This window comes from Ambystoma mexicanum, chromosome 3p, assembly GCF_040938575.1.
Source record: "Ambystoma mexicanum isolate Mex_15411 chromosome 3p, UKY_AmexF1_1, whole genome shotgun sequence".
Taxonomy (NCBI): Eukaryota; Metazoa; Chordata; class Amphibia; order Caudata; family Ambystomatidae; genus Ambystoma; species Ambystoma mexicanum.
The window spans coordinates 649,640,890-649,668,571 of record NC_090925.1 but is presented as its reverse complement, the minus strand read 5'-3'; the positions used below and the strand labels follow the sequence as shown (position 1 = coordinate 649,668,571).

General features: G+C 49.2%; 1 protein-coding gene across 5 annotated transcripts in view; it reads left to right on the top strand.

Moving 5' to 3' along the window:
• The window catches only part of FBXO38 (F-box protein 38), a 1,054,306-nt gene that overhangs the window by 315,015 nt on the left and 711,609 nt on the right, over positions 1-27,682 (top strand). For all 5 annotated transcript variants that reach the window (XM_069651425.1, XM_069651428.1, XM_069651424.1 and 2 more), the window contains exon 10: positions 1,304-1,474. In XM_069651425.1, coding sequence (XP_069507526.1) covers positions 1,304-1,474 — 171 coding nt within the window. The remainder of the gene's footprint in view (positions 1-1,303; positions 1,475-27,682) is intronic.

Here is a 27,682-nt window from a genome sequence, read left to right as displayed (position 1 = left end):
CTGTCATTCAGCACAACACATTGCATTCATACTAGTTTCGGGCAGGGCTGTCTTGGTCATTGTGTCAAACACCAGATACTAGACGCCCATAACACAGAATGCGTATTCGTCACAAACTCCATTTACCTAGGTCCCACCCCACGACCCTACCCACAACATACAGTCATTGGGAAGGCTCCAGCATTCTGGCCTGGACTTCCCCACAACACCATATATGGAACTTCCACCCAACAGCCAGTCAGGGGGAAGGGACAGAGTCAGGGCTTCCCGGGTCTTCGGGAAAAGTAAGGTAACAGGCGATAGAAAGCAAGAGGCCACAGGGGCCATCTTGTTTCCTATCAGGAATCCACTGATTCCAATGACCGGGCCTGGGCATCCCAAAATGGAGGACGCTCAGGGCACCTGTCAATTCAGCGCAGAGCTGCCACCAGCCCTTACCCTGCTCTGTGGGCCACACACAGATGCCCAAAAACATACACTAGGAGTACAGGGTCGTACTCCCACCCATGGGTGCCATAAGGGTATCCCAAGGGTCTGTTCACCAAACCAAATACAGGAAGAGCGGCACCACCAGGAGTCCCACATGAACGCCTACGTGGAAAACAAGATAGACCACCTGATAAAAAGCAATAAAGGACAAGGATTCAGAGGCCCTGTCCCTCTGATGCATTTCCAGCATCACACCTAACACCGCAGACATCAGTCTTTTCTGTTCAACAAAATATGTTGGCCTCTCAGAATCCCCCCTAAGATTGATTCTGAAAATCCATCTTTACAGGTGGAAGTGGCATTCTGGGTACACAGCATTTTCATGTGAGCAGTCTCTGGTGTGACCGCATGCAGGCTGATAGCTGTTCAAATATACTGTGTGTGAACTTTTATTTCATCTTGCGATAATTTCCTTTGTAGACAGTGACCAGTGTGTCAAAACTCCTCTCCCCCTTTCCGGCCAGCTGGTAGAACCCTGGGGATATCTATGTTCTTGGTCACTGTTGTGGCCAAATCATTGGAGCACTCCAGGAGTAAGTAGGAAGTGTGATGCCATGTTAATTGGTTAATTTGTTTAACAGGTGGCGGGGCCGAATTATTATATTTTCCAAACTTGTTTTTGCATTATAGCGACTTTGCAGCATCTACCCCTGTTAATAGGAACCATGATGACCTTGGCCAATTGGAGGGGATCTGGGGTTTGCCTAGTATCCCATCTGTGATGTCTGCTAACCAAACAGGTGGACATCCATGGTCCCAGGATTCTTGAATGTGACTGTCGCGTAGCCTAAACCAGACCTTTTTCCATTTGCAGGTAAGATGACCAATGCCGACCTTATGAAGTACGGCCTTGCGGATGTGGCCGAAAATCCTGGTATCATCACAGACATTGGCATGAAAGCGGTCAATGAGGTCTTCTCTTGCATCAAGTATCTGGTGATTTATAATTGCCCTCATCTGCACAACCCAATTCACTGGATTACAGGTAGCAGTGCCATTGTGGGGCATCATTGAATTGTCTGCTGTTGTATGGCGTTGTTCTTTATGTTGTTCAGTCATGCATCCTTGTCTTCACTTTCCCTTGCACTATTTCCATTCATACTACTGGATGATGTCCTTCCTGATTCTCTTAGCCTATTGTAAATGTTCTCATGCTTTTTTCACTCCCAATGGTTTATTGCAGGATCCTTTTCTAATGTTCTGCTATAGTCTGTTTTTCTCTGTATCTGCTGTCTAATCTGTTCAGCCACCTCTGTCATACCTTTTTTCACTTTCTTTTCTGACTTCTTCCCCCTTTCAATCTATCAGTATTCTTTTTGCGACATTTTCCTGGAAAAATGCAGAAAGAATTTTGTTTCATATTCAGTTATAAATGCAGTGTATGTAAGATGATCATGTGGCAGCATAGTTCTACTGTGTAAAGTAGATAACTGATTATCAGTTAGCTTCGGAGAGGTCATTCCTTTACTCCAGTAGCAATCACTGGAAGTTCACCTCCAGATCAGAGCCACGCAGGGATGCATAATTGGTATGCTAATTGGTTGAAAAGCCTACTTTTTTTGTTCCAAGCATACAATTGTCATTGTCTGGCAGTACTATTTTATACAAAGCTTTATCAACCCAAGACTGACTGCCCTCGCGGGTGCGACCTCCAAGCACATGCGCCTTTCACCTTAATTGGGGATCATCCATGTGGCACAGGTTGACATCCTTGAGATTAGAACATGTTTGCCAAACAGCGATCAATTTTTTTTAGTGATTTTAAAAAAAGAAAGCAAGAAAAACCCCTTCAAACTATGTGAAAATAGAATAGGCCACTTAAGCTAGTAAGCCGCGCAACACAATTCCACCTGGAAAGGAGAAGCTTTTGGCCTGAAAAGGAGAAGCTTCCCAGGATTTCTGTTTATGAATTCGGGTTTTGGGTACAAATGCAAGATAGCAGACACAACCAAATTGGTAGTTTTACAGTTGGAGGATGAATATTTGACTTTGAATTATGAAGGGCTGGTTTCGAGGATTGTGCATCATTTTGTAAAAGCCTTTGGTGGTACCACTTTAACTCAAAAAAAGAAATCTGAAGATCTAGAGAGGGGAAAATATATCTCATTATTTATATGCTCTTTGGAAGACTTGTTAAGCCCTGTGCTGTGGAAGATCCTCCTGTGTGAAAGACAAATCGTTTTTATTCTGGGAGTATGCTTGTTAGGGAAATTGTGGGAGACCTTATTTCATATACATCCATCACTCTTGATTCCTCAGAGCTATCCTGATTCTTTAAGAGGTTGCATGGCTGGAAAGTAAAAATCAACGCTTCCCTCTTCAAGCTCTGTGCCACCTGCGATTTGCTTAAGGTGTTCACGGATGACCAGCATTCCCAGTGCCTGTATTGCCTACACCCGACGCTCAAGGAACAAGGTTGTGAGATCTGCCGTGGTTTCACCAAGCGCATGGTGAAAGAAGGACATGTCCGGCTGGCGACGTGGCTTAAGGCCAGGGCCTCTACCCCAGGTGGTTCACAGGGGCAGGCCGCACTCCGATCCAGCCAGACAGAGCTTCTAAGACCTTTGAGGGCGCGCCATCTGTGGGGGCCCAAAACAAGGCCAAGCACCGCAAGTCTGCTTCTGCCTGGGTCGCCATGCAAGCGGGTCCCGCGACAGACAGGGCGCGTTAATCATCTCCGTCTGCGGGAGTGACCGTAGATGGCGAAGCAGGACAAGGTGGCCGACCTGTCAGTGAAGGCCCAGGTGGCTCAGGCCAAATAGTCTTCCTCAATCGAACCGATGGTGGCCTCTCATTCCAAGGCAAAAGGGGCTGACTGAGGACAGGGTGCCCTGGTGGCGGCCAGAGTGACTCTCCCTGCCAGGTGAGTCTTTGTTCAGGCCAATAGAGAAGACTCTGGAGATTAGGATCGTAGACGTCAGCCCGCTACCGACCTCTCAGGACCCAAAGAAGGGGAGGGGGGCGTGCAAGAACTCCAGGGCATGGACATTTCTTCATCCAAGGAGGAGGAGATTGTCTTCGCCCACACCATCCATGAGGAGGGTGGCTACGAAGACGATGATGACTAAGTCATTGTCGGGGAGGACGGCACAGGCGCTGGTCCTAGCGACCCTAGTCCCAGCGACCCTGGCCCAACCCCCCACCCCTGATACCGCCATGAGACTTCTCCCAAGATATCCTCTCGACCCTCTACACAATGGTGTCGGAGATTCAAAAGAGGATGCCAACGGCACCCCCATCGGCACCATTGGCAGCGACCCAGTTGACACCAGGGCCACCACTGCCGAAGAAGAGGAGGCACCCTACACCCCCATTCCAAACCGACGCCACCCTTCTCCCCCCTCTTAGGGGGATCGGACACGATGACCGATACCGATGGCGGAATGTCCCAGGAACTGCTGGCGTTCCTGCCAGACGAAGTGGGATCTTTTCATTCCATGATTGCCCTTGCGTCTGAGCTCTTCCAGTTCATCCTGGAAGAGAAGAAAGAAGGTTTTCTCTGCCAGCAACAGGAGGCGAAGAGGGAGACCATTATGTTGGTGCCGCTCCTGGACGATGTCTGGGACGAAGGGCTGTCTCTGCTGAAGAAACCCTCCTCAGCCCCGATAAAGAGGGCCTACCTTGAAAAGAAGTATTGGGTGCCAGCGTTTGCGGCCAAGTGTCTGCAGTCCCAACCGTCACCAGACTCGGTGGTCTCCACTGCCGCCAGAAAGAAGTCAGCTATTTTGTCATCTTCATCTGCACCCTCGGACAGCGAGGGTAAGAAATTGGATGCCATGGGTAGAAAAATTATCTACTCGGCAGCGACGATGGTCAAGGTTGACAACTCCTTAGCGATTGTGGCCAGGTATGACCGGGAGCTTTGCTACAAGATTGCCCCGCTCCTTGACTGCCTCCCCGATGACAAACGGGTTGAGGTGTTGGAGATCTTCCAGGAAGGTGAGGTGGCGTCAGATCACACCATCACTGTGGTCCTGGACATTACAGGCTGGCCTCCAAGCAAGGCTGAAATGGCCAAGGCGTCAGGCCCCCACCACGGTGGGCGGCCGGCTGGCGAACTTAGTCAGCGTGTGGGAGACCATATGCATCGATCAACGGGTGCTGGAGGCTCTCGCCCATGGACACACCTTGGAGTTTCAATTAAAGTGTCTGCGGATACCACCGGAGGCCCAACGGGAACTGCACATCCCTCAGCTGCTGCTGTAGGTTCGGGCATTGTTTACAAAAAAGGGGCGATAAAGCTTGTTCCAAAGCGACTCTGCGTCTCTGGAGTCTACACAAGATACTTTCTCGTAAGAAAAAAGACTGAGGGCTGGAGGCCCATCCTCGATCTTCGACGACCCAACAAGTACATAAAGTCCCAGGAATTCAGGATGCTCACACTGCAGCACATGCTCGACCAACTGGAGTAAGGAGACTTTCTGTCGTCGTTGCATCTGCATTTCCATCCATGAGAAGCACCTCAAGTTCCTGCGCTTTGTCATACAAAGGAAGCATTACCAGTTCAAGGCTCTCCCCTTCGGACTGAAGTTGGCGCCCAGAGTCTTCACGAAGTGCCTGGCTCCGGTGGTGGCACATCTGCGACTACAGGGGATTAATGCGTTTCCTTGCCTTGACGACTGACTCATCCGAGCCAAGTCAAGGGACATCACCATTGATCACACGGTGAGGACCGTCCAGCTGTTGACAGAGCTTGGGTTCTCAGTGAATTATGCAAAGTCCTGCTTGACTCCATCGCAGGACACATTGTTCCTGGGATTCAGGCTCAACACAATGTCCTGCCTGGCGGCACCATCAGAGTAGAGGATAGTGGCCATCTTGTGCAAGGTGCGAAGGCTGTTAATACTGACGATCGCCATGGTGAGGATCATCAAGTCGCTGCTCGGCATGTCGTCATGTATATACCTGATCCGGCCCTGCAGATTGCGGATGTGTCTGTTCCAGGAATTCCTGGACACCCGATGGATCCAGGTGTCCGGAGTCTTCAAGGACATGATTGCGCTAGACAAGGAGTTCCGTCCAGCAATAATGTGGTGGGGCGTGTGCTCGAACATCGCTGGAGGCACGGACTTCCAGAGCCCCTGATCCAGGAGATTGTCACGATGGACGCTTCCCTGGACGGATGGGGAGCCCACACCGGGCGTCCTTCACGCCAGAGGTCTGTGGTTGCCAGACGAGAAGACGCTGCACATCAACGTCCTGGAACTGCAAGCAGTATTTTGGGCCCTGAAGTAGTTCGTCCCATCACTCAAGGGTAAAGTGGTGAGGGTCTTCACAGACCATACCACCACAATGTTTTACATCAGGAAGCAGGGGGGCACCAGATCCCCAGCACTCTCCAAAGAGGCGCAGGACTTGTGGCACTGGGCCTTTGCCCATGGGGTGTTCCTCATTCCGTTTCACCTGGTAGGCGTAAAGAACACAGTTGCTGGCTCTCAGCAGTGAACTGCACTCATGCGACAAGTGGGAACTTCGGCAGGATCAAGTGCACACCCTTTTCCGCAAGTGGGGTAGTCCCCAGATCGATCCGTTTGCAACGGTGATGAACACCAAGTGGCAGAGGTCTGCCAGCAGGTTCCCCCGGCCGGGGAGCATGGGGGGACGCATTCTACTTCCTTTGGGAAGGCCTGTTTCTGTATGTGTTTCCCCCTTTGCATCTACTGCTACAGTCATCAGTCAACTCGGATGGTACCAGTGCAGGATGAGCCTCGTCGCACCTGCGGGGCCGACGCCGATCTGGTACCCGGACCTTCTCAACATGTCAACGTCCCCTCCAGTCAAGCTGCTAGTGGTTGCAGATCTCCTCGCCAGGGAAGGAGGCACAATTCTGCACCATGACCCAGGGTTGCTGAACCTGAAGGCCTGTCTCCTGCAATGCTAGATTTCAGTGGTTATGAGCTGCCGGCGGACTGCAAGGAGGTCATCGCTAGGACCAGGGCATCTTCGACTTTGAATTGCTACGGACTGTGGGATATTTTTACCCATGCCGATGCACCCCTGTACAAATGGGGAAAGAAACAGCCAAGAATGGATGTGCTAACCCCTGTGCACGCAAAAATCTGCAAAACTGCACATGGGTCACACTCACCAAAGGCTGCACACCCCTGCCACACAGTCAAAGTGGAGGTGACAACAGAATTCTCACTGCAGGAGAATGCTAGTGAGTGCTGTTACATTTAACATGAAGCAAGGCCACAGAAATGGGCTAAAAACCGGAAATGCCTTTTTAAAAATGCAGCTTTGCAACCTTCATAGTGCTGTTTTGGTGCTAGATGCATTCATTTTTCAGTGAACCATTGAAAATAAAAAAATGACAGATCAGTGTGGCCAGAGAAGCCAGGCCTCATTGACTGACAGCAGCTACGAAATGTATCTCATGAAAAAAGCCGACCAGCAACATTTCTTTCAGTTCCATAGGAAAAATGTGGCTAAAAATGGCAAAACATGTCACAATTTCAGCTGTGCAGAGAAAACTCCAAGCAAAGGCTGGATACTTACTTCCAGACTGCAAACAATTCTCAGCACTTAAATGAAGAACTGGTGCTGAATACAAAATGTGTGCTGCAGAGGAAACTGATGTAAAGGATTCCGTTTAAATGTGCTTTTTCCATGGAGAAGGGCAAAATCGCCTGTTTAAAAGCATGTTTTTGTGAAAGCCCTAATTCTTTAAATGTCCGAACCCCTTATAAACTGTGTTGATTTTTTATATGTTTTAAATGAAAGATCTTAAAGTCAAAACCCAGTTTGCAGTTAACTACTTAATTCTGACTTGACTGCACCCAGCCTGGGAAAGAAGACACTTCAGGTTGGCACTCCCCTGTTAGCAGGAAGGCTTAATTGATGCTGGAGGTTCTCGCGTATTTAGAACAAGGACCTCATCAGACTTTCATCTCTGGCCCAGCCAAGGACAATGGCAGGCTGAGCACTGATCCCTTTAGGGGAGGGGCAGGAAACTTCCCTCTGGACCCACCCTGATGAAAGGATTTGACAGCTGATGCCAGTTGAAAGTTACAAAGAAAAAAAAACTGCTAAAAGACACGTGTTTAAAATGCTCGTTTGTGATAAAGCTTTGAAAACCTTTAACTTTGCCCCAGGAAGGAGGACAAATCTAAAAATTGGTAGATGTAAATCTAATGTTATGCTCTTTCTGTGAAGACATGAGTAAACCCAGTACTACATAAGAAACCAAAGTTACATAAAAATAATAATTGTGGCAAAACTATTGATGCTGCAAATATAATATTGTATACCAGTGTTCTAGGGGTAATTGCCCAGATATGTACTGAATTAGGAATTGTTAGGCCAAATCGTTATGATTACAATTGACAAAATTGCACAAAACGACAAAGACAGCTCTTATTGAGATGGCAGTTCGATGTCAGGATAATCCACAAAATATGTAATGTGTGTGTCCGATATTTTATTAGAGGGCATAATTATAGAAATGTGTATTTGTGGGAAAGTTAAATTGTGGTTCAAGTCAATGTGGGAGTTCCCAAATCACATCATAAAAAAATTGACAGCTCTTTCTGATTTCCAACCAGAAAAAGGCAAGTGCCTTTGACCGAGCACAGCCATGGGGGTGTGGTTTGAAATTCTTCCCCTACCATAAATATTTGTGATGTCACTTGGCATGATAAATATAGGAACTTCACCACACACAGACACACACTGATTCCTGACTCCATCCTGATTGCCGCATGACGCCCTGTTCCAGAATTCTTCATCTTGTCCTGATTCCAGACTTCTTTACCAAGCCAAGGCCCAGCCTGTGCTGAACCCTTTCTCAGCTAGGCCCAAATCCTGAACCATCCCAAACTTCTGGGAAATCATTCTGATCCAGTTTGGCTTGCTACTATCACGCTTGCCTGCTGAACCTCGCCATCACGTTAACCTACAGTGTCCAGTGACCAGAAGGGCCAATCCATCTAATCCAGCCCGAGGTGCAGTTCAATTGACCAGAACCACCCAGCTGATCCAATACTGCCAGAGGTGCCCTGCTGCCTGTAGACCTGACCCGTGATGACAGAACCTGATGGTCCATCCTTAATTTACAGTCGACTGTAAATATAAACAGGAATCCTAGTAACCCACAGTATATTTGCCTTGTCCTACCGCAATCTCAACCTATCCCATCTTTAACTTCAGAACCTCTAGTATTGTCGGAACCATTCTTGCAAATGTGGGATGTCTTAACCCACTAATCCAAGCCCTGCAACATCACTGTGCATTGCTGGCAGCAGAAACATCATAATGGCCACTGGAAAGAATGCTGCTAGCTAGAAATCACCAGAACGTGCGCAGTGAAAACCTGAAAAATAGGCCACCATCTACTTTGTGCCTATGTCAGTGGTAACACAGGAGACCACTGCCAAAACCCATCATTTGGCTGCTCACAGAGCAAAATCATTGCAAAAGAAACGAAGCTGTTTTCAAAAATCTGTTTTTATTTGGTGTCATATTTGTAGAAATCATGGCTTACAAACCACCCAAAAAGATCCAGCCTCCTTGTTGGGTGGTCAACATTCTCCCGCAAGAATCTACATAAATATAAGGTTCACAGAAGTGTATCTATATCTGAACAAAGTATACTTTTGAGGATTGCTTGCTGGAGAAATCTGTCAAAAATGGGTGTAATACCGTTACTCACCTCTACCAGAAGCAGGCGTTTTAAAACCATTTTGGGTAAAGTTGAACATGGAACTCAAACTATGCCAAAGAATGACTTGCTACCAGAAGCCTAAGAAGTGGATACAATTTAAAACTATATTGTGAAAAGGCTTGAAACAAGAAATTGTTTAATGTATGTGTTAAAAATGTGAGTTATATTATAAGAAAAGACAATTTGTAGACATTGGGTTAAGAGTTAAAGTTTCCCACACTGTGTTTCAAACAAATTCCACACCTTCTCCCAGGACAAAGGAAACTTCTCCCTGCCCTTGGCTAAGAGATTGGCAGGCTGTTGTGAATAGGAGCACCCTGGCCTGTTGCTCTGAGTGCAGACAAAGGAGTCATTTAGCTGAATAGAAATGCAAATTTGGGTGTGACTGACAACAAACTGCTGGCAGGCAGAAGGACATGTGACCCTCTGAGTCAGCCCAGCTCTGGGGGTGGACCGACTGGGATGTGGATTTAACATTGGACTAAATATATGCTTAAGGAAAATGCTTCTAAAATATTGTAACAGAGTGACAAAAATGGGAAACTTTGAGATTGTTAAAATGAAAAATTGGCTCACAGTTTAAGACTAAGCTGGACCACGTGCGATGTCCTGAGACCAAACCCTGGAATTATTCATATTGTAGCTACTGTGTTTATGCCAGGAACCAGAAAAATTACAGAAATGTGCCCATATGGGGTGTGCATGCATGTCTAAAAATTGGTGCAGAAATAATATTGAGAAACCCACCAAAAGCGCAAAAAAGTTGTAATTTCTGAACAAAAGCTCTTAGGAAGATGAGAGTTAAACAGAAATGTACCTTAGGCAATCTGTCATGTAATTTATGTAATAACAAATTGTGTATATTGCAAATGTGTTTTATGAAAAATAAGATATTCTGTACAGAGGCAAAGGGTTGGGTTTTCCTCTAAACCATAAAGATGACACAGGATGACAGACTGCTCCAATCAGGGGATAGGAAATCCTTAGAGGGTTGGGCATAGAGAATTAGCCTCCCCACCCACTTTGGAAATACATAAATAGGGACTGCTGAGGACAGACACTCACACTTTTCCACACCTCAACTGATTTCTTGGCGAAGCACCCTGCAAGAAGATCCAGACAAGAGACTCTAGAACCAAACTCTAGAACTCTGAAGCAGAGAGGCCTAACACAAAAGCTGAACCCTTCTCAGCAGGCCTTCAGAATCTTTTGCAACCTGATTCTAACCCCTAAACTTCCAAGGGGCTCACATTCAACAGCCGGGCTGGGCTGTTTTGCTATTTTAGCCAAGAACCCTGTGTTAGAACCAAGATCCAGACACAGAAAGCAGAGCTGTATCCAGAGCCCGTCAGATCCAGTCCAAGAGGCCGCTCAGACCAGAGCAGAACCCAGTGCCTGAGACCTGTCCGGTGGCGAGAGAACCCCAGCCAAACCCTTGACCAGATATTTGACGGGGCCCACTCCATTCCAAAGCCATAGGAGTTAGTATCCAGTCTAGAACTGTCCATAGTCATCTCTTAGTTTAAAGTAATCCTATTCCAACCATTTCAACCTATCCAGAATTGCATTATAGGATCTTGTGTCTATCCTGAATTCTTCTCATTATATTGTCTGTGATAATTGTAGCAATAATTATCTTTGCGCTGATATTTTTCTGAAGAGGGACAAGTGTTTTGACGGACAGAAGTCAGAGCGGAGGCGCTGCTGTTCTGGTGACTGCCCGTTGAGTGTCTTGCTTCTTCATAGACCCTTAGTCCATACTGATTACTAATCTTTAAAGCACAATCTTTCATTCTGAAATCTTGATTCTGTTTCTGAAAAATCTACCTTCACAAAAACCTCTGTAACCTTTGAACCGCACGTACTAGAACCGAAATGTAACTGTCATTTTGAAGCTAAGATCCAAAGCTTTCCAACGAACCTAAAACGACATTCCTTTGTTTTTCCGCAATCGCGTTCCCCGCATGCGGAAAAGTTGCAGCGAATTGCAATTTAGCTCCCTTTCACCACATGTCAAAATAGCTGTTCCTTGTTTTCAACTGTTGAATTTTGTTTTCAATCTGATAATCATTCATGAATCATTGCTAGTGTTGACTTGAACCAATCCAAAGTAACTCTCACTAGTGCTGAATCTCCTTTAGTGAATTAAAATAATTTAAGCATATTTTCAACTTCTTTGCAAATCACCTTCAAAAGCATTTTTGGCCTGTATTTAAAATCCTACCTGTTCTCTCTAAGTTTGCTGGGGGAACTGGGATTGAACTGCATTATTGATTGTATTCCTGAAACCTGTGTGCCCTCATTTCCATCTCTTCATATTGCATAGTGGGGGGGGAGTGAGTAGTCGCAGGAGAAAGAGTGGTCTTATTGTCTTTTCTGGAAATCATATCAAGTTTTATTTCTGTGCTGCATTCTTTCCTATTATTGCATTTCCTTGAATCCATATAAAGTATTCTCTGCTACAGTATCCTTCCTATTCTTTCTCCTAACTGATTAGAGATTGTTGATATTGTAATATTACCCATTGCTGATCATTGTTCATATTCATAAGTGTGCTTTTCAGATATTATTCCTATTCATTAAAGTGTGATATATAATGTTCATTTCTTCAAATAAACCTTTTAATTTATTTGCAAAACAAACCTACTTCTTGGCTCAGTGAGGTCGGGCAGATCCAAAGAAATGGGTGTTATATAGGGGTTCATCATCCAGATTTAAAGAACTTTTGACATAAAAATATATAAATAAGGTTTTCCATTGGGCACCCCAGACTAGGCATTGACTTAGTTGGAATGCGGGATTGAAGTCACTTACACAAACCTATTTGGTAATCCCCAGTGGTAGCGCTGATTTTTCTCATTTGTTTTACAAGACCATAAGCCATTAGTGATTTGGATTAAATAAAGTAATTCCCATACAGAAAACGTAGTCTCCGCCACGTGAAGAGTTACAAACGGCCGTGCGTAACTGTGGAGATTCACGGGTGGCATTCTCTTTTTCTTAGTTATTAATATAGTTTATCTGTTATTTTTAAAACCAAATTTCTGCTTTTCTGTTCTATTTTTCTCAAAAACGCCTCTCACTAAAACTTACATAACTGCTTCAATTTTATAGCTAGAGACCTAATTTCAACTCTGTTAAACCTAACACCTGTAACTACATCCAAAAACCGCATTGCAAAACAGTGTATTTGACCAGTTTTTCTTAAAAATCGCATAGTGAAATTTAGGCGCGAATTTGCATTTTTGCAAATGTTTTACACGTGTAAATTCACATTCAAAGTTTTTCTTATCTCCCATTCTGATTTAAAGTGTTCAGTTGCTCATCTTGTAACTCATGTTGATTAGAATGTGTTCAGTGTTGCTCTCATAGGAATTTACATCAATTTAAGCATTTTTGCATACTTATCATTGTTTCACAAAGCCATTATCAACTGTCAGTTTAACAAGTATCAATTTCCAAAAGCGTTTTTCGAGGGGATTGGGTCCTCCGACGTATTCCATATTTATGACAGTAATCACCACAGCTGTGCTGCTTCGGAAAATATTTGGCTTCTGCGTCAATGACGTTGATAAGCTGTCCTCGAGGGCCTCCGTTGAGCCGACGTCACCGGATGTTATAAGTAGGACGCACGAAGCCCGCAGCCTCAGTTCCGTTTTTTCCGCAAACGTGTTCGCTTCGGAGATCCCGGCGCGCCTCAGTTCTTCTGAGTTCTTTTCTTTGGGTTCTTCGAACCTGTTCGTTGTGCATATTTCCGATGATGTCTTCTTCTTCCACCCCGCGGCCGGGTTTTAAGAAGTGTCGGGACTGCGGGTCCAAGATGTCGTTGACCGATTCACACAACGCCTGTCTCTGGTGCCTCGGGGAGGGCCACGACACAGATGACTGTGTAGACTGCCAGTCACTTACATCGAAGGCCTTGCGGGAGTGTAAGAAGAAGCTTTCTGTAGGTAAGGTGGCCATGCCCTGGAAGTCGAGATCCACTGGGCTTTTGACTGACAATTCGAGGGGAGACTCTCCGCATCGTCGGTGTCAGTCCGGTGGGGGGGGTCTCGGTCCAGGAGTAGGTCCCGCCATTCCTCTGCCTCTTCGAGGCACTCACGGAAGCGCCGGTATCGGTCGCCTTCCTCGTCCGAGCACTCTGCCCGTCGGCGGGTAGCTTTTCCCAACAAGCATTTCACTCCTGCGGAATGGGATTCATTTCGGCAGGAGATGTTGGCGATTTTTCAGTTGCAGGGCTCAGGTCCTCCTGCGCCATCGAAAGACGCCGGCCGTGACCGTACTAGAGACCCAACTCGCACGCCTTCGAGCTCGAGCGGTCGTCGCGATCACCGGGCACCTTTGAGGTCCCGGTCGGACAAGGATGGTTGCTCTAGACATGCCCGTTCCGGGTCCCGGTCCTCGACGCCCTCGAGGCAGTCAGAGCCTGTGAGGTCTTCGAAGAAGACAGCGACGCCTTCGGCGCCGAGGTCGTCGAGGGACTCTCTCTCAAGGCTCCGCCGCCGAGGAAGCCGTCGACGCCATCGGCGCTCAGGCTGTCGAAGGACACGCTGGGGCTATGCCCTCGAGGACTGTGTCGAAGCCGTCTACGCCGATTCCATCTATGCCTTTCGAGGCTGCTTTGTCGGAGGTACCCCGTGGTATGGTGGAACCCCCTAGAAAGGCTCTGGCCAAGGCTAAGAATGTCTTTGTCCCTTTTTCTGTGCCCTCATTCCAGCCTCTGGATTATATTTCTGAGGTGGATGAAGGGTCTGAGGGAAGGTCTAGTTCTTGAGAGGGTACTTGACGAGATTTTGTTTGGTCATAGCCAGATTGAAGACCCTGCGTTAGTCGTTGCACGATGCCAGTGGTCTGGACACCTCTCCGTAGGTGGAGTACTGTAGGCCTGAGCCTGGCACCCATGCCGAGTCCTCGTACCGGCGCCTTATGTCGAGGGTCACGGGATACTTTGGGTGGTCGGCGCCACCAGTGCATTTTCTGCTGGATGACCTGACTAATATCCTCGACCAAGGTCTACCAACTGACCCGGTACTGCCATTCCATATGGCCTTGCAGAGAAGGGTGGCAGCAGCTTGGACTGCTCCGGAGAGTCTCTTGGCAGTGAGCAAGTCTTTGCCGCGAAAATAACGCCCAGACAGTAGTGACCCCTGCTACTTGACCATGCACCCCACTCCGGAGAGTTTGGTGGTGCAGGAGGCTACGGACCCAGCAAAGCAGACGTCGTACCCTACCATCCCTCCGGGTCTGGACATGGCAGATTGTGTTAGCCGGTCCATGGCAGCGAGCACTGTAATACTCAGGTTTGCGTGGTTGCGGAAGTTAGGGTTTGCTCCGGATGTGCAAGCCCGGCTCCTCAACATGCCCTTTGATGGTGAACATCTGTTTGGCAGCAAGGCTGACAAGAGCCTTGAGAGGTTGCAGACCTCCAAAGCTGCAGCGAAGTCGTTGAGCGCTGCAGTTCGCCAACCTCTGTCTTTTCGTCCTAAGGGACAGCAATGGAGGGGAGGTTCCTTTCGATATTACTCATCTTTTAGTAAATCAAGAGGAGCTGCAAGTCAAATGGGCCACCGTAGGAGTACCAGAGGTGGAAAACCAGGTACTCGAGGTGCCAAAGCCGCTTGGGCAGTTGCCTCTTTGCCCTGAGGCAATGCCACAGCCGCATCAGCTCAGTCATGAGGCCTTGTCCCATGGTTCGCCGGTTGGGGGAAGGCTGGCGCAGCATCTCGTAGAGTGGCGTGCCATTACTTCAGATGTGTGGGTTCTGGAGATCATAGCCCATGGCTACTGTCTTCCTTTCCGGCATAGGCCTCGCGACAATCCACCAGGGAATGTCTCTTTGAAGAGTCCGGATCCGCTCCTTGCGCAGGAAATCAAATCCCTCCTGGAGAAAGGCGCCATAGAACGGGTGCCTGTAGCGGAGAGGAACAAGGGATGGTATTCCCCTTATTTTTTGATTTCAAAGAAAGACGGGGGATTGAGACCCATCATGGACTTGCGCGGTTTGAACAAGCTCCTCAGGAAGGACAAGTTCAAGATGGTTACTCGTTCTCCAGGCCCTTCAACTTCAGGACTGGTTGGTGTCTCTCGACCTCAAGGACGCTTACTTTCATGTACCGATCCATCCCAAGCACAAGAAGTACCTGAGGTTCGCGGTTGGCGACTCAATGTTTCAGTTACGGGTCCTGCCATTCGGATTGACCTCCACCAGAGGGTCTTCACCAAGCTCATGGTGGTGGTGGCAGCGTTTCTCAGCAAAGGGGGGGGGGGGATTCACGTCTACCCCTACCTGGATGATTGGTTGATCAGGGCGCGCTCTCCCGAGCAAGTCCTGGATCATCTGTCCGTCACCTGCCACTCCCTTCACAAGCTGGGCTTCTCTCTCAACTTAAAGAAGTCCCACTTGACGCCAACTCAGCGGCTCCAGTACATCGGAGCAGTGCTCAACACGTCCCTGGGGCAGTGTTTTCCTCCCCAGGTGAGGGCTCCTCACGTTCAGCAGATGGTGCACAAGTTTCAGCATGCCCAGAGTCTCCGGGCGTTAGAGTTCTTGAGGTTGCTCAGCCTCATGGCATCCTGCATTCTGGTGCCATAGGCCAGGTTGCGGATGAGATCTCTGCAATGGGCTCTCAAGATGCAGTGGTCACAGTCCTCCGGCAGGATATCGGACCCCATTCAGGTGCTGCCCTTGGTTGCCCAGGACCTTCTGTGGTGGGCCGTCGATGGCAATCTGATGAGGGGTCTCCATTTTGTCTACCCTGGCCAGAGGTGACGATCACGACGGACGCATCCCTCACAGGATGGGGAGCTCATGCCAGCGAGTTGACAGCGGTCATTGGTCTCCATCGGAGTCCAGACTCCATATCAATCTGTTGGAGCTGAGGGCCATCAGGCTTGCTCTGAAGGCTTTTCTGCCGACTGTGGGAGGAAAGAATTGACGGACAACAAAGTGGCCATGCACTACCTCAACAAAAAGGGGGCGGGGGGAGGGGTCACTTCCTCTGTGCAGGGAGGCGATGCAGCTCTGGTTCTGGGCCATCCAGCAGGAAATTTCGATCTCTGCGGTTCATCTGGCCGGAGATGAAAATGAGACGGCGGACGCTCTGAGCAGGCAGAGCGCGATCTCTCACGAGTGGGAGCTGGCTCAGGAGATTCTCCTGGAGATCTTCGCCCTTTGGGGGATCCCTCAAGTGGATCTCTTTGCCTCCAGTGTCAACCGGAAATGTGAAGGGTTCTGCTCGTGAGAATTTCCTCCAAGTGGAGCCTTAGGAGACGCGTTTGTGGTGGAGTGGTCCTTCCCACTGCTGTATGCGTTTCCTCCAGTCCCCGTCATCCCGCAAGTGCTGCGGAGGTTACGGAGGTTCGGTTCCTGGATGATCCTCATTGCTCCGGCATGGGCCCGGAGAATGTGGTACCCGGTACTTCTCGACTTGTCCATCTGCCCTCTACGTCGTCTTCACTACCGAAACAATCTGCTCTCAAGGGAGGGAGGTCAGGTTCTCCATTCAGAGGTCAGATCCCTCAACCTTCACGCTTGGCTTCTGAAAGTCCCTGTACCGTTGCCGTTGGAAGTTCTGCGACTGGTGCAGGGTTAAGAATATGGATCCTTTTTCATGTGACATTCCTGTGGTTCTGTCTTTTTTGCTTTAGTTAGCCCACAAGGGCCTGCAAGTGGGTACCATTAAAGGTTACCTGGCGGCACTGTCCATATTTAAGCGCTCAGAGGAGTGTTCTTATTTCAAAATTCCTTTAATTTCTCAGTTTCTCAAAGGGCAAACTAATGTGTTTCCACCATCACCTTTCCAGGTGCCTGGTTGGGATTTAAACCTTGTTCTAAAATTCCTAATGGGTGCTCCATTTGAGCCTTTACATTCTTGTCCCCTGAGACTGTTAACCCTTAAAACTGTATTTTTAGTTACGGTCACTTCCGCTCACAGACTGAGTGAGTTGTAGGCACTTTCAGTTAAGCCACCCTTCACTGTTTCATAAGGACAGGGTTGTCCTTAGAGTTCGTCCTTCCTTTCTTTCGAAAGTTGTCTCGGAATTTCATTTAAGCCAGAAGGTCATTCTTCCGGCATTTTATCCTACTCCGCATCCTGGTAAGGAAGAGAAGAGGCTCCATAGGTTGGATCGTAGGAGAACTTTAAGTTTCTACATTTCAGGCATGTCCCGGATCAGAGTGGACGATCAGCTCTTTATAGGTTATGCTGGAAGGCGTTTGGGACAAGCTGTTACTAAGCAGACTTGTCTAGATGGATTATCTTGGCAATTTCTGAATGTTACCGCTTGGCGGGTAAGGACCCTCTGGTTGGCTTACGGACCCATTCTACTAGTGGTATGGCTGCCTCTACTGCCCTGCAGAGGGGTGTTCCTATTCGAAACATCTGTGAAACAGCCACTTGGGCTTCAGTCCATACTTTTGTACGACACTACTCCCTAGATTCCATCCATGGGCAGGATCTGGCCTTTGGCAAGGCGGTCCTTTACTCTGCAATTTGATTGGACATTCTAAATTCTTTTTCCCTCCTCCATACGTTGGTACTGCTTTGGGAGTCTGTCATAGATATGGAATACGTCGGAGGACCCAATCCCCTCGAAGAACAAGTTGCTCTCTTACCTGGTAACGTTCTTTCAATGGGATGGTCCGACGACTTATTCCATATCGCTCCCTCCCTACCTGCCCCGCTACAGAATTTCTTATGCGATTGCAGCTTACGTTTCCTCAAGGCTTTCTGTGGTCATACTGGCAGTAGTTTGGTGCCACACGTTCTGGGGGAAAAAACTACAACTGAGACTACGGGCATCGTGGGTCCTACTTATAACATCCAGTAATGTCGGCTCGACGGAGGCCCTCGAGGGCAGCTCATCGACGCAGATGCCGAAATTGTTCCGAAGCAGCACAGCTGTGGTGATTACTGTCATAGATTTGGAATATGTCGTCGGACCATCCCATCGAAAGAACGTTACCAGGCAAGAGAGTAACTTGTTCTTCTCTCTTGTTTGGGGAGGGAAGATTATATTCAAACACTGCATTCTGTTCTTTTATTCCTATATATATTTGTGTTGAATTTTAAATAAATAAATATTTACCTTTACCAACCAGCCTGATTCTTGGTCCACTGTGACCTGGGGGGTATTTTGAGACAGGTGTGATATGAGTGGTATATCACTCAGAATATTGAACCTATAGACACAATAAATAAGTATTTCATCTGTGCATTACATGCTAGACAAGACCCGGGTGTATTGCCTGATTGAAATCCTTAACAGGACATAAATGGTAGCGTTTTGCAACTTGGTGCCGGTCGCAGAAGATTGATCCTTAGAGGGTCACGGCGTCCCTTCCGTACTTGATGTCACTGGCTAAATTGGGGCTGGCCCGTCCCTCCATCAAGGTGCACCAGGACGTTCTCCTGGACGTTCTTCCCTTTGGTCGCACCACCTCGTCAAAGAGTTAGTCAAGGGACTATTCCGTTCGCTCCCGCCAGTGAAGGTGCCCGCCCCGGCGTGGGCACTCAGCGTGGTGCTGACCAGGCTCATGGGGCCCCTATTCGAGCCTCTGCATCAAGCTCCACTCAAGTTTCTGTCTTGGAAGCAGCTTTCCTCGTGGCCATTATCTCTGCCAGAAGAGTGGTTGAGAACCAGGCCCTGTCCTTACTTGACTTTCCGCAAGACGAGGGTGGTGCTGCAGATGCACCCCTGCTTCATGCCCAAGGTTCTGTCGGAATTTCATCTCCACGTGCCCTTGGTGTTACCTGTGTTTTTTTCCAACGCCTTCTTCGCCGGCTGAAAGGACTTTGCACTTGCTGGATGTGGTTCGAGCACCAGAGTTTTTGTGGCCCACACAGAGCTTCTGAAAAACTTCTTAGGTGTTTGTGAACTTTGGTTCTGTGAACCATGGGAAGGCCCTTTCCAAGGCTTCCATTTCCAGATGGCTCTCCAGCTGCATCACTCATTGTCACCGGTTGGCAAACCGACCGCTGCCTGGCCGTCTGGGAGCCCATTTTACCAGAGCAATCGCTGCGATGACGGTGTCCATTCCTGATGTGCCCCTGCTGGACATTTGCAGGGCTACTACGTGGAGGTCTACGTAAAGCTTCACAACATTCTACTGCATCAACAGGGATTCCATGGAGGAGTCCCGAGTCAGCCAAGCAGTGCTGTACAATCTGTTTGTTTGAAGGTGAGCCTGGTGAGGAGGTAAGAGATTGCTTCTGTTGAGCCTTGCCACCTCCTGTGGTTGTGTAATTATGTGCTATTGTGTATTCTGAACACCCGGGCGAAACGGACGCACACGATACCACTCATAGGCACACAACCCACGGCTCTTCTTCGTCGAAGACGAAGTAAGCATCAGCGCCCAAGGAGACGCAGGGTCCACCGGCGGCCTCCTCGGACCGTTCAGGTTCGAAGCCCCTCTCGCAGCCGCGACCAGCGACTGGGCTTTCGGCAAATAAGGGCGCCGCCCCCAAACCATCGGCCGGCGCACACCAGCAGAGAGCGCACGCCACCTAGAACGATCGACACCCGTAACGTCGAAACCACAGCCCTTCTCTGACAAACGAGTCGCAGAGAGCTTGGCGAGGATCGTTGTAGCCGACGCCAAGAAGCCTACGCCGAAAGACACGTTGAGCGCTACGCAAAGGTCGAAAGACACGCCGAAAAAGCCAGAAGAAAGGCAGGGACTACCCCTTTCAGTCGGGGGGACCCCCAGCACACCGGAAGGCTTTTCGGAAGGCGACGGGACACTTTCCTCGACGTTATGGGAGAGGTCGATCTGTTTTCAGCTAGAAGACACTAATTTTCCCCCGCTAGACCGCTCAGGGGTACCCCATGAGACCATGGAAAGGCTCCATCTCTGCATGGAGAGAATGGAGAGGTTTATGAAGACCCAGAACCCTCCCACTCCCAAGAGAACAAGAGTGGGACGCCTCGAGGTGAGTGCAGCTCAGTCAAGACCCTTCTGGGCCCTGATTTTAGCTCCATCCGGCCCCTGCATAGGCCCCCTGCACCTGCGTGCACCGTCGCTTGTCCCGGCCCTCGCGCTCTCTCTTCCCCTTCCCGACCCTCCTCCCGCCTCCCAGCCCGCCCCCTCCCCTGATAGGCCAGTTGCATTCCTGTGTAGGAAGCAGGCCCCTGCAACTCACCTCGAGCGCCACTTTCCACCTGGACGCCTCGAGGTGAGTGCAGCACAGTCAAGACCCTTCGGGGCCCTGATTTTAGCTCCATCCGGCCCCTGCATAGGCCCCCTGCACCTGCGTGCACCGTCGCTTGTCCCGGCCCTCGCGCTCTCTCTTCCCCTTCCCGACCCTCCTCCCGCCTCCCAGCCCGCCCCCTCCCCTGATAGGCCACTTGCATTCCTGTGTAGGAAGCAGGCCCCTGCAACTCACCTCGAGCGCCACTTTCCACCTGGACGCCTCGAGGTGAGTGCAGCACAGTCAAGACCCTTCTGGGCCCTGATTTTAGCTCCATCCGGCCCCTGCATAGGCCCCCTGCACCTGCGTGCACCGTCGCTTGTCCCGGCCCTCGCGCTCTCTTCCCCTTCCCGACCCTCCTCCCGCCTCCCAGCCCGCCCCCTCCCCTGATAGGCCACTTGCATTCCTGTGTAGGAAGCAGGCCCCTGCAACTCACCTCGAGCGCCACTTTCCACCTGGACGCCTCGAGGTGAGTGCAGCACAGTCAAGACCCTTCTGGGCCCTGATTTTAGCTCCCGCCCACCCCCTCTCATTGGTCACATCAAGCGGACTTCCATTCATAGCCAATCCCCCCAGGGCAGCCCCTGCCCGGCAGCCCCATCGGCTAAGGGCGGCTCCAACAGAGGCGGCTCCAACAGAGGCGGCTCCAAGATGTGTCTGCAGGTGTCAGCAGGGGAAGCCAATGAAGCCAGCAACTAACAGACACCACCAAAACCGTGAGTGTGGTATGGGTGGGGGAGTAGAGCATTCACTCCACTCCAGAAAGCCCATGCCACTCTATTTTACCTCCAAATAACATAGACTGCCATAATGTTAGCATGTCCACTCTTAGAAAGAACTGTGAAAGTTAGCATGTCCACTCTTAGATAGAACTGTGAAAGTTAGCATGTCCACCCCTAGACGGAACTGTGAAAGTTAGCATGTCCACCCCTAGACGGAACTGTGAAAGTTAGCATGTCCACCCCTAGACGGAACTGTGAAAGTTAGCATGTCCACCCCTAGACGGAACTGTGAAAGTTAGCATGTCCACCCCTAGACGGAACTGTGAAAGTTAGCATGTCCACCCCTAGACGGAACTGTGAAAGTTAGCATGTCCACTCTTAGAAAGAACTGTGAAAGTTAGCATGTCCACTCTTAGAAAGAACTGTGAAAGTTAGCATGTCCACACTTAGAAAGAACTGTGAAAGTTAGCATGTCCACTCTTAGATAGAACTGTGAAAGTTAGCATGTCCACTCTTAGAAAGAACTGTGAAAGTTAGCATGTCCACTCTTAGAAAGAACTGTGAAAGTTAGCATGTCCACTCTTAGAAAGAACTGTGAAAGTTAGCATGTCCACCCCTAGACGGAATTGTGAAAGTTAGCATGTCCACTCTTAGAAAGAACTGTGAAAGTTAGCATGTCCACTCTTAGAAAGAACTGTGAAAGTTAGCATGCCCATACTTGAATAGAACTGTGAAGGTTCGCATGTCCACTCTTGGATAGAATTGTGAATGTTAGCATGCCCTCACTTGATGGGACTGTGAAGGTTGACATGTCCACTCTTGGATGGAATTGTGAACGTTGGCATGTCCACTCTTGATGGAATTGTGAATATTGGCCTGCGCCGCATCTAGATGGAACTGTGAAGGTTAGCATGTGAAAGTTGCATTTAGAAAGTGTGCCCTACAGCCTCTCCATCAAGCTTAGAAATGTGCCCAATAGCCTCTCCGTGAATTTTAGAAATGTGCCCAATAGCCTCTCTGGTAAATTGAATTTAGAAGTGTGCCCAAGATCCTCTGTGAAAGTTTCATTTAGAAGTGTACCCAATAGCCTCTCCGTGAATTTTAGAAATGTGCCCAATAGCCTCTCTGGTAAATTGAATTTAGAAGTGTGCCCAATAGACACTCTGGAAAGCTGCATTTAGAAATGTACCCAATAAACACTCGGGAAAGTTGCATTTAGAAATGTACCCAATAAACACTCGGGAAAGTTGCATTTAGAAGTGTGCCCAATAACCTCGCTGTGAATTTAGTAGTGTTCCCAATAACCACTCTGTGAAATTTAGAGGTGTACCCATTAGCCTCCATGAGAGCTACATCTAGAAGTGTGCCCAATAGCCACTCTGTGAAAATTGCATTTAGAAGTGTGCCCAATAGACATTCTGGAAAGTTGCATTTGAAATGTACCCAATAGACTCCCTGGAAAGTTGCATTTAGAAGTGTGCCCAATAACCCCTCTGTGAAATTTAGAAGTGTACCCATTAGCCTCTGCGAGAGTTACATTTAGAAGTGTGACCAATAGCCACTCTGTGAAAATGGCATTTAGAAGTGTGCCCAATAGACATTCTGGAAAGTTGCATTTGAAATGTACCCAATAGACACTCTGGAAAGTTGCATTTAGAAGTGTGCCCAATAACCTCGCTATGAATTTAGTAGTGTTCCCAATAACCACTCGCTGAAAGTTGCATTTAGAAGTGTGCCCAATAACCCTCTGTGAAATTTAGAAGTGTACCCATTAGCTTCTGTAAGAGTTACATTTAGAAGTGTGCCCAATAGCCTGGTAAATTGAATTTAGAAGTGTTCCCAATAGCCTCGCTGGAAAATTGAATTTAGAAGTATTCCCAATAGCCTCGCTGAAAATGGATCTTAATAGTGCGCCCAGTAGCCTCTCTGTGGAAAACTGAATTTAGATATGGGCCCAATATCCTCTGTGAAAGCCGCATTTGAAGTGTGCCCATTAGCCACGCTGTGAAAGCTGCATTTAGAAGTGCTACCAATAGCATCTGTGAAAGTTGATTATAGAAGTGTATCCAATAGACACTCTGGAAAGTTGCATTTAGAAGTTCGCCCAATAACCTCTCTGGAAAATTGAATTTAGAAATGTGCCCAGTAGACGCCCTGCGAAAATTGCATTTAGAAGTGTACCCAATAACTTCTGCGAGAATTACACTTAGAAGTGTGCCCAGTAGCCTCGTTGATAAAAGTGAATTTAGAAATGTTCCCTATAGCCTCTGTATGGGAAATTGTACTTAGAAGTTTGCCTAGTTGCCTCTCTGTGGAAAATAGAACTTAGAAGTTCGCCCAGTACCCTATCTGGGAAAGTTGCATTTAGAAGTTTGCACACTCAAAGAGCATATAACCAGTCATACCACACCCCACGCTTACTCTCTCCTTTACATCACCACTCAACTAGAACACAGAGATACTATGACACCATTCGGTATAACTGTTCTCATACGAACATCCGCCGCTTACTCCACATCATTCTATGTAAACACTGCTGGTCTCACACCCTCAGCCAGGCGTTTTCCCCAGGCCTAACGCAGCCACATCCGTTCCGGATTAATCCTGCCAGAACGAACACATTCTCCTGATCTCTCAACCACCACACCTACCGATAAGAATCAGCTATTACACGCGTACCGCACGAGCTGCACACATATCCGGTGCACACACGCACCTTTTTGACTCCCCCTACTCTCTCTACTGATCTGAACTTCGGTTCCCAAGGGCGTTCAACCTACCAGCGCCTTCAGACCATACCAATGGTATATAAGGCGCTATATAAGTGCAAAATAACAATAACAATAACAATTCTTTATTCATGAGCATGTGAATCCATGCTAGACCCCATGCTGGAGAACAAACAAGTTACTTACTTGTAACTGTTGTTCTCCAGCATGGGTCGGGCATGGATTCACATGCGAACCCTCCCGCCTGCCCCTCTGTGGCTCTTTTCTTGGTCCTAATGCCATTTTACGTGCTACCTTATCTGAAGATGGCTGCCAGAGGAGGGGCCTGGGTAGAGGGCAGTCATTGACTGGTGGTAGTATGACCCAGAGCTCAGTGGTTGGTTTTTAGGAGAAAGACAGTTTAGAAATTAAACTGAAACTGTTCTTTCTTTTAGCGAGGGTGACTGGGAATATTCATGAGCATGTGAATCCATGCCAGATCCATGCTGGAGAACAACAGTTACAGGTAAGTAACTTGTTTAATACGGTCCACCAGGATGTTGTCGAGGACGACGACCGCGCAGGGCCTAGTTTCCTTGTTTTGCCTTCTCAGCCAAGGGACATTTCCTTGGATATTCTGTCCACTCTCCACATCTTTGTGTCAGAGATCTAGATGAGAATGTTTCTGGCACCGGTACCTGTGGTCCTCCCGGTCCCCTGTCGGCCTCTGCCGAAGAAGAGGAAGCGTCATCTAATGCCCCGATATCAACTTTCTCCACCGTGTCAGGACCCAACTCCCCCAGCAGACCCAGACACTGGATCGGGAGAGGATATGGCCACAACATCGGATGACAAAGACATCGTCGCAGCAGGCAGTGAGTCAGCATATTTGGGTGCCCCTCATAGGTTTCCCCACCAGATGAGGTGGGTTCGTTCATCTCTATGATCGCCAGGGCCTCCGAGCTATTCCAACTGGTGCCCGAGGAAACCTAGGCAGAGGGCTACTTGTATCAAGGCGAGAGGCCAAGAGGAAGACAATCATGGCTATGCCTTTTCTGGACGATATTTGGGAAGAGGGCGTAGCCCTCATGAAGAACGCTTGCACAGCTCCTGCCAAGCGGGATAGGCTGGAAAAGAAGCATAGGGTGCCCGACTACGCACCCAAATGCCTGAGGTCGCAACCATCGCCGGACTCCATTGTGTCAGCGGCCATGAGGAAACCCTTGGCTAACCCGTTGTTCTAGTCTTCGGTCCCTCCGGACAGTGAGGGGGAAATGGATGAGCACCACGGGGAAGAAAGATTGACACTGCAACACTATCAAGGCGGCCAACATACTGGCGATCCTAGCCAGGTATGACGGGGAGTAGTTGTACAAACTAGGACCGATTCTGGAGTTCCTCACTGACGGTAAGATGGAAGCCCTTGCCCTCTTCCAGGAAGAAGTGGCATCGGACCACACCATCACGGTGGCAATGGACGTCGCCGACACAGGGTTCCGGAAAATGGGGAACAGTGTCTGCCTTTGTCAGCAGGGATGGATGAGGGCCACTAACCTCCGTCAGGAGGTCCTAGCGAAGGTGCTGGACATGCCCTTCGATGGAAAAAATCTCTTTGGCAAGACCGTCGACTAGTACCTCTAAGCCATCAAAGCGGATACAGAGACAGCCCGCTCCCTCTGCACTCTCCAACAGCACTGCTAGTCTTCTTTTTGTTTGCTCTTCCAGGGGAAAATTGAGCAGGTCATAGAAAGGGTTCTCCACATCGTGCCTTCCTGATCTTCAACGCAAGAAGCCTACAGAGGCTGCTCCCAGGGCTACTGTAGCTGAGGACAGCATTGCCGTCGCCCGCAGGGCAGGACGCCGGGACCCAATTAAGCCTGAACCGGCCAAGATGTTGGGGCCCAGACAGGTGGCTGGAGGCCCATCCTGGACCAGCGACGTTTGAACAAATACTTAATGCCCCTGAAATTCAAGATGGTCCTGTTGCAGCATGACCTCAGCCAACTGGAAAAGGGAGACTTCTTGACGTCATTGGACCTGGAGGACGCATCTATTTCCACACCCTCATTCACAAGAAACATTAGAAATGTCTACGTTACATGGTGCAGGGCCAGCACTACCAGTTCAAGGCCCTACCATTCGGCTTGAAATTGGCCCCAAGAATATTCACAAAGTGCCTGGAACCAGTGGCGACCCATCTAATAAGTCTACAGGGCATTTATACCCGTACCTGTTAGACTTGCTGATTCGCGCCCGCTTGCGGGAGCTGGCCGACGAGCGCACAAAGGCAGCTGTCTAACTGACTGATCTGGGGTTCTCCGTCAACTATCCAAAGTCCTGCTTAACACCATCGTACCGTTCCTAGGTGCCAGACTCAACACAGTGTCTTGCCTGGCGTCTCCCTCGGAAGAGAGGCTTTCAGCCATTCAAGTAAAGGTGCAACAGCTATTGACAGTGAATATGCCACGGTGCGGGATATCAGGTCGCTACTGGGCGTGATGTCGTCCGGCATCTGCATTTGCAGATGTGATCCCCCTACAAAAATGACTGCATGCTCGTTGGATACAGGTGTCCAGAAGTTTCACGGACAAGATCCCTCTCAATGACAAGTTCCAATGAGCGATAGTGGTGGTGGGGTTGGGGGGTCTGCTGCCACATCGCCCAAGGCACAGGATTTCAAAGCCCCCACCCGCCACCCCCCCGCCCCTCCCAATACCAGCAAACATTCACCATGGATGCCTCCCTGGAAGGTTGGGAAGCGCAGAGGCCTGTGGCTGCCCACGGAGAAGGATCTCAAAATCAATATCCTGGAGCTGTCGGCAGTGTTCTGGGCCCTCAAGTCATTCCCACCGTCTTTAAAAGGCAAGGTGGTGAGGATCTTCACGGATAACACCACTACCATGCTCTACATCTGGAAGCAGGGGGGCACTCTATATCCGGGCTCTCCAAAGAAGCCCAGGACTTATGGCACTGGGCCATCGGAAAGGGGATATTTCTCTTCACTCTTCACCTGGCGGGAGTCAAGAAAACCATCGCAGACTCCCTCAGCAGGGAACTCTGCTCCTGCCACGAGTGGGAGCTTCGTCCGGATCAGATGGACTGCTTGTTCGCCGAATGGGGCAGACCCAGATCGATTTGTTTGCGACAGCGGCAAACCCCAAATGCCAGAAGTTCCCCAACGGGCTCCACCAGCCGAGGAGCTTGGGGGGCGCGCGTTCTCCTACCCGTGGGAAGGACTGTTTCTGTATGCGTACCCCCACAGTTACCTCTCCTGCTACGAGTCATCAACACACTCAGACAGTGCCAATGTAAGATGATACTCATTGCCCCGGCCTGGCAGAGGAAAGATTCGGTACCCAGACCTTCTCAGCCTGTCAGCGGCGCCTCTAGTCAAGTTGCTGGTGATTCTGGATCTTCTCGCCAGAGAGGGAGGCGCAATTCTTCACAACGACCCAGGATCGCTGAACCTGAAGGCTTGGGGGTTATGAGTTACCAGTAGACTGCAGGGAGGTCCTCGCCCAGGCCAGGGCGTCGTCGACCTTAAAGTGCTACGGCCATAACTGGAACCGTTTTGCTACATGGTGCCGGTCACAGAAGATTACCTCTCTGAGGGTCACGGCTCCACAGATCCTTCCATACTTGCTAACCTTGGCAAAGGCGGGTCTGGCGCACGCCTCCACTGTGCATCCGGCGGCTATCTCCCACTCCACCACAGATCCCTGAAGTTGTGCGTGTCACGCACAGTTTCCAGAAGGCTTCACAACGGTTTGTGAACTTTGGTCCTGTGAAACATGGGAAGGCCTTGTCCAAGGCTCCCATTTCAAGGTGGCACTCCGGCTGCATCACACACTGTCATTGGTTGGCGGACCGACCGCTGCCTCGCTGTCTGAGAGTCTACTCCACCCGAGT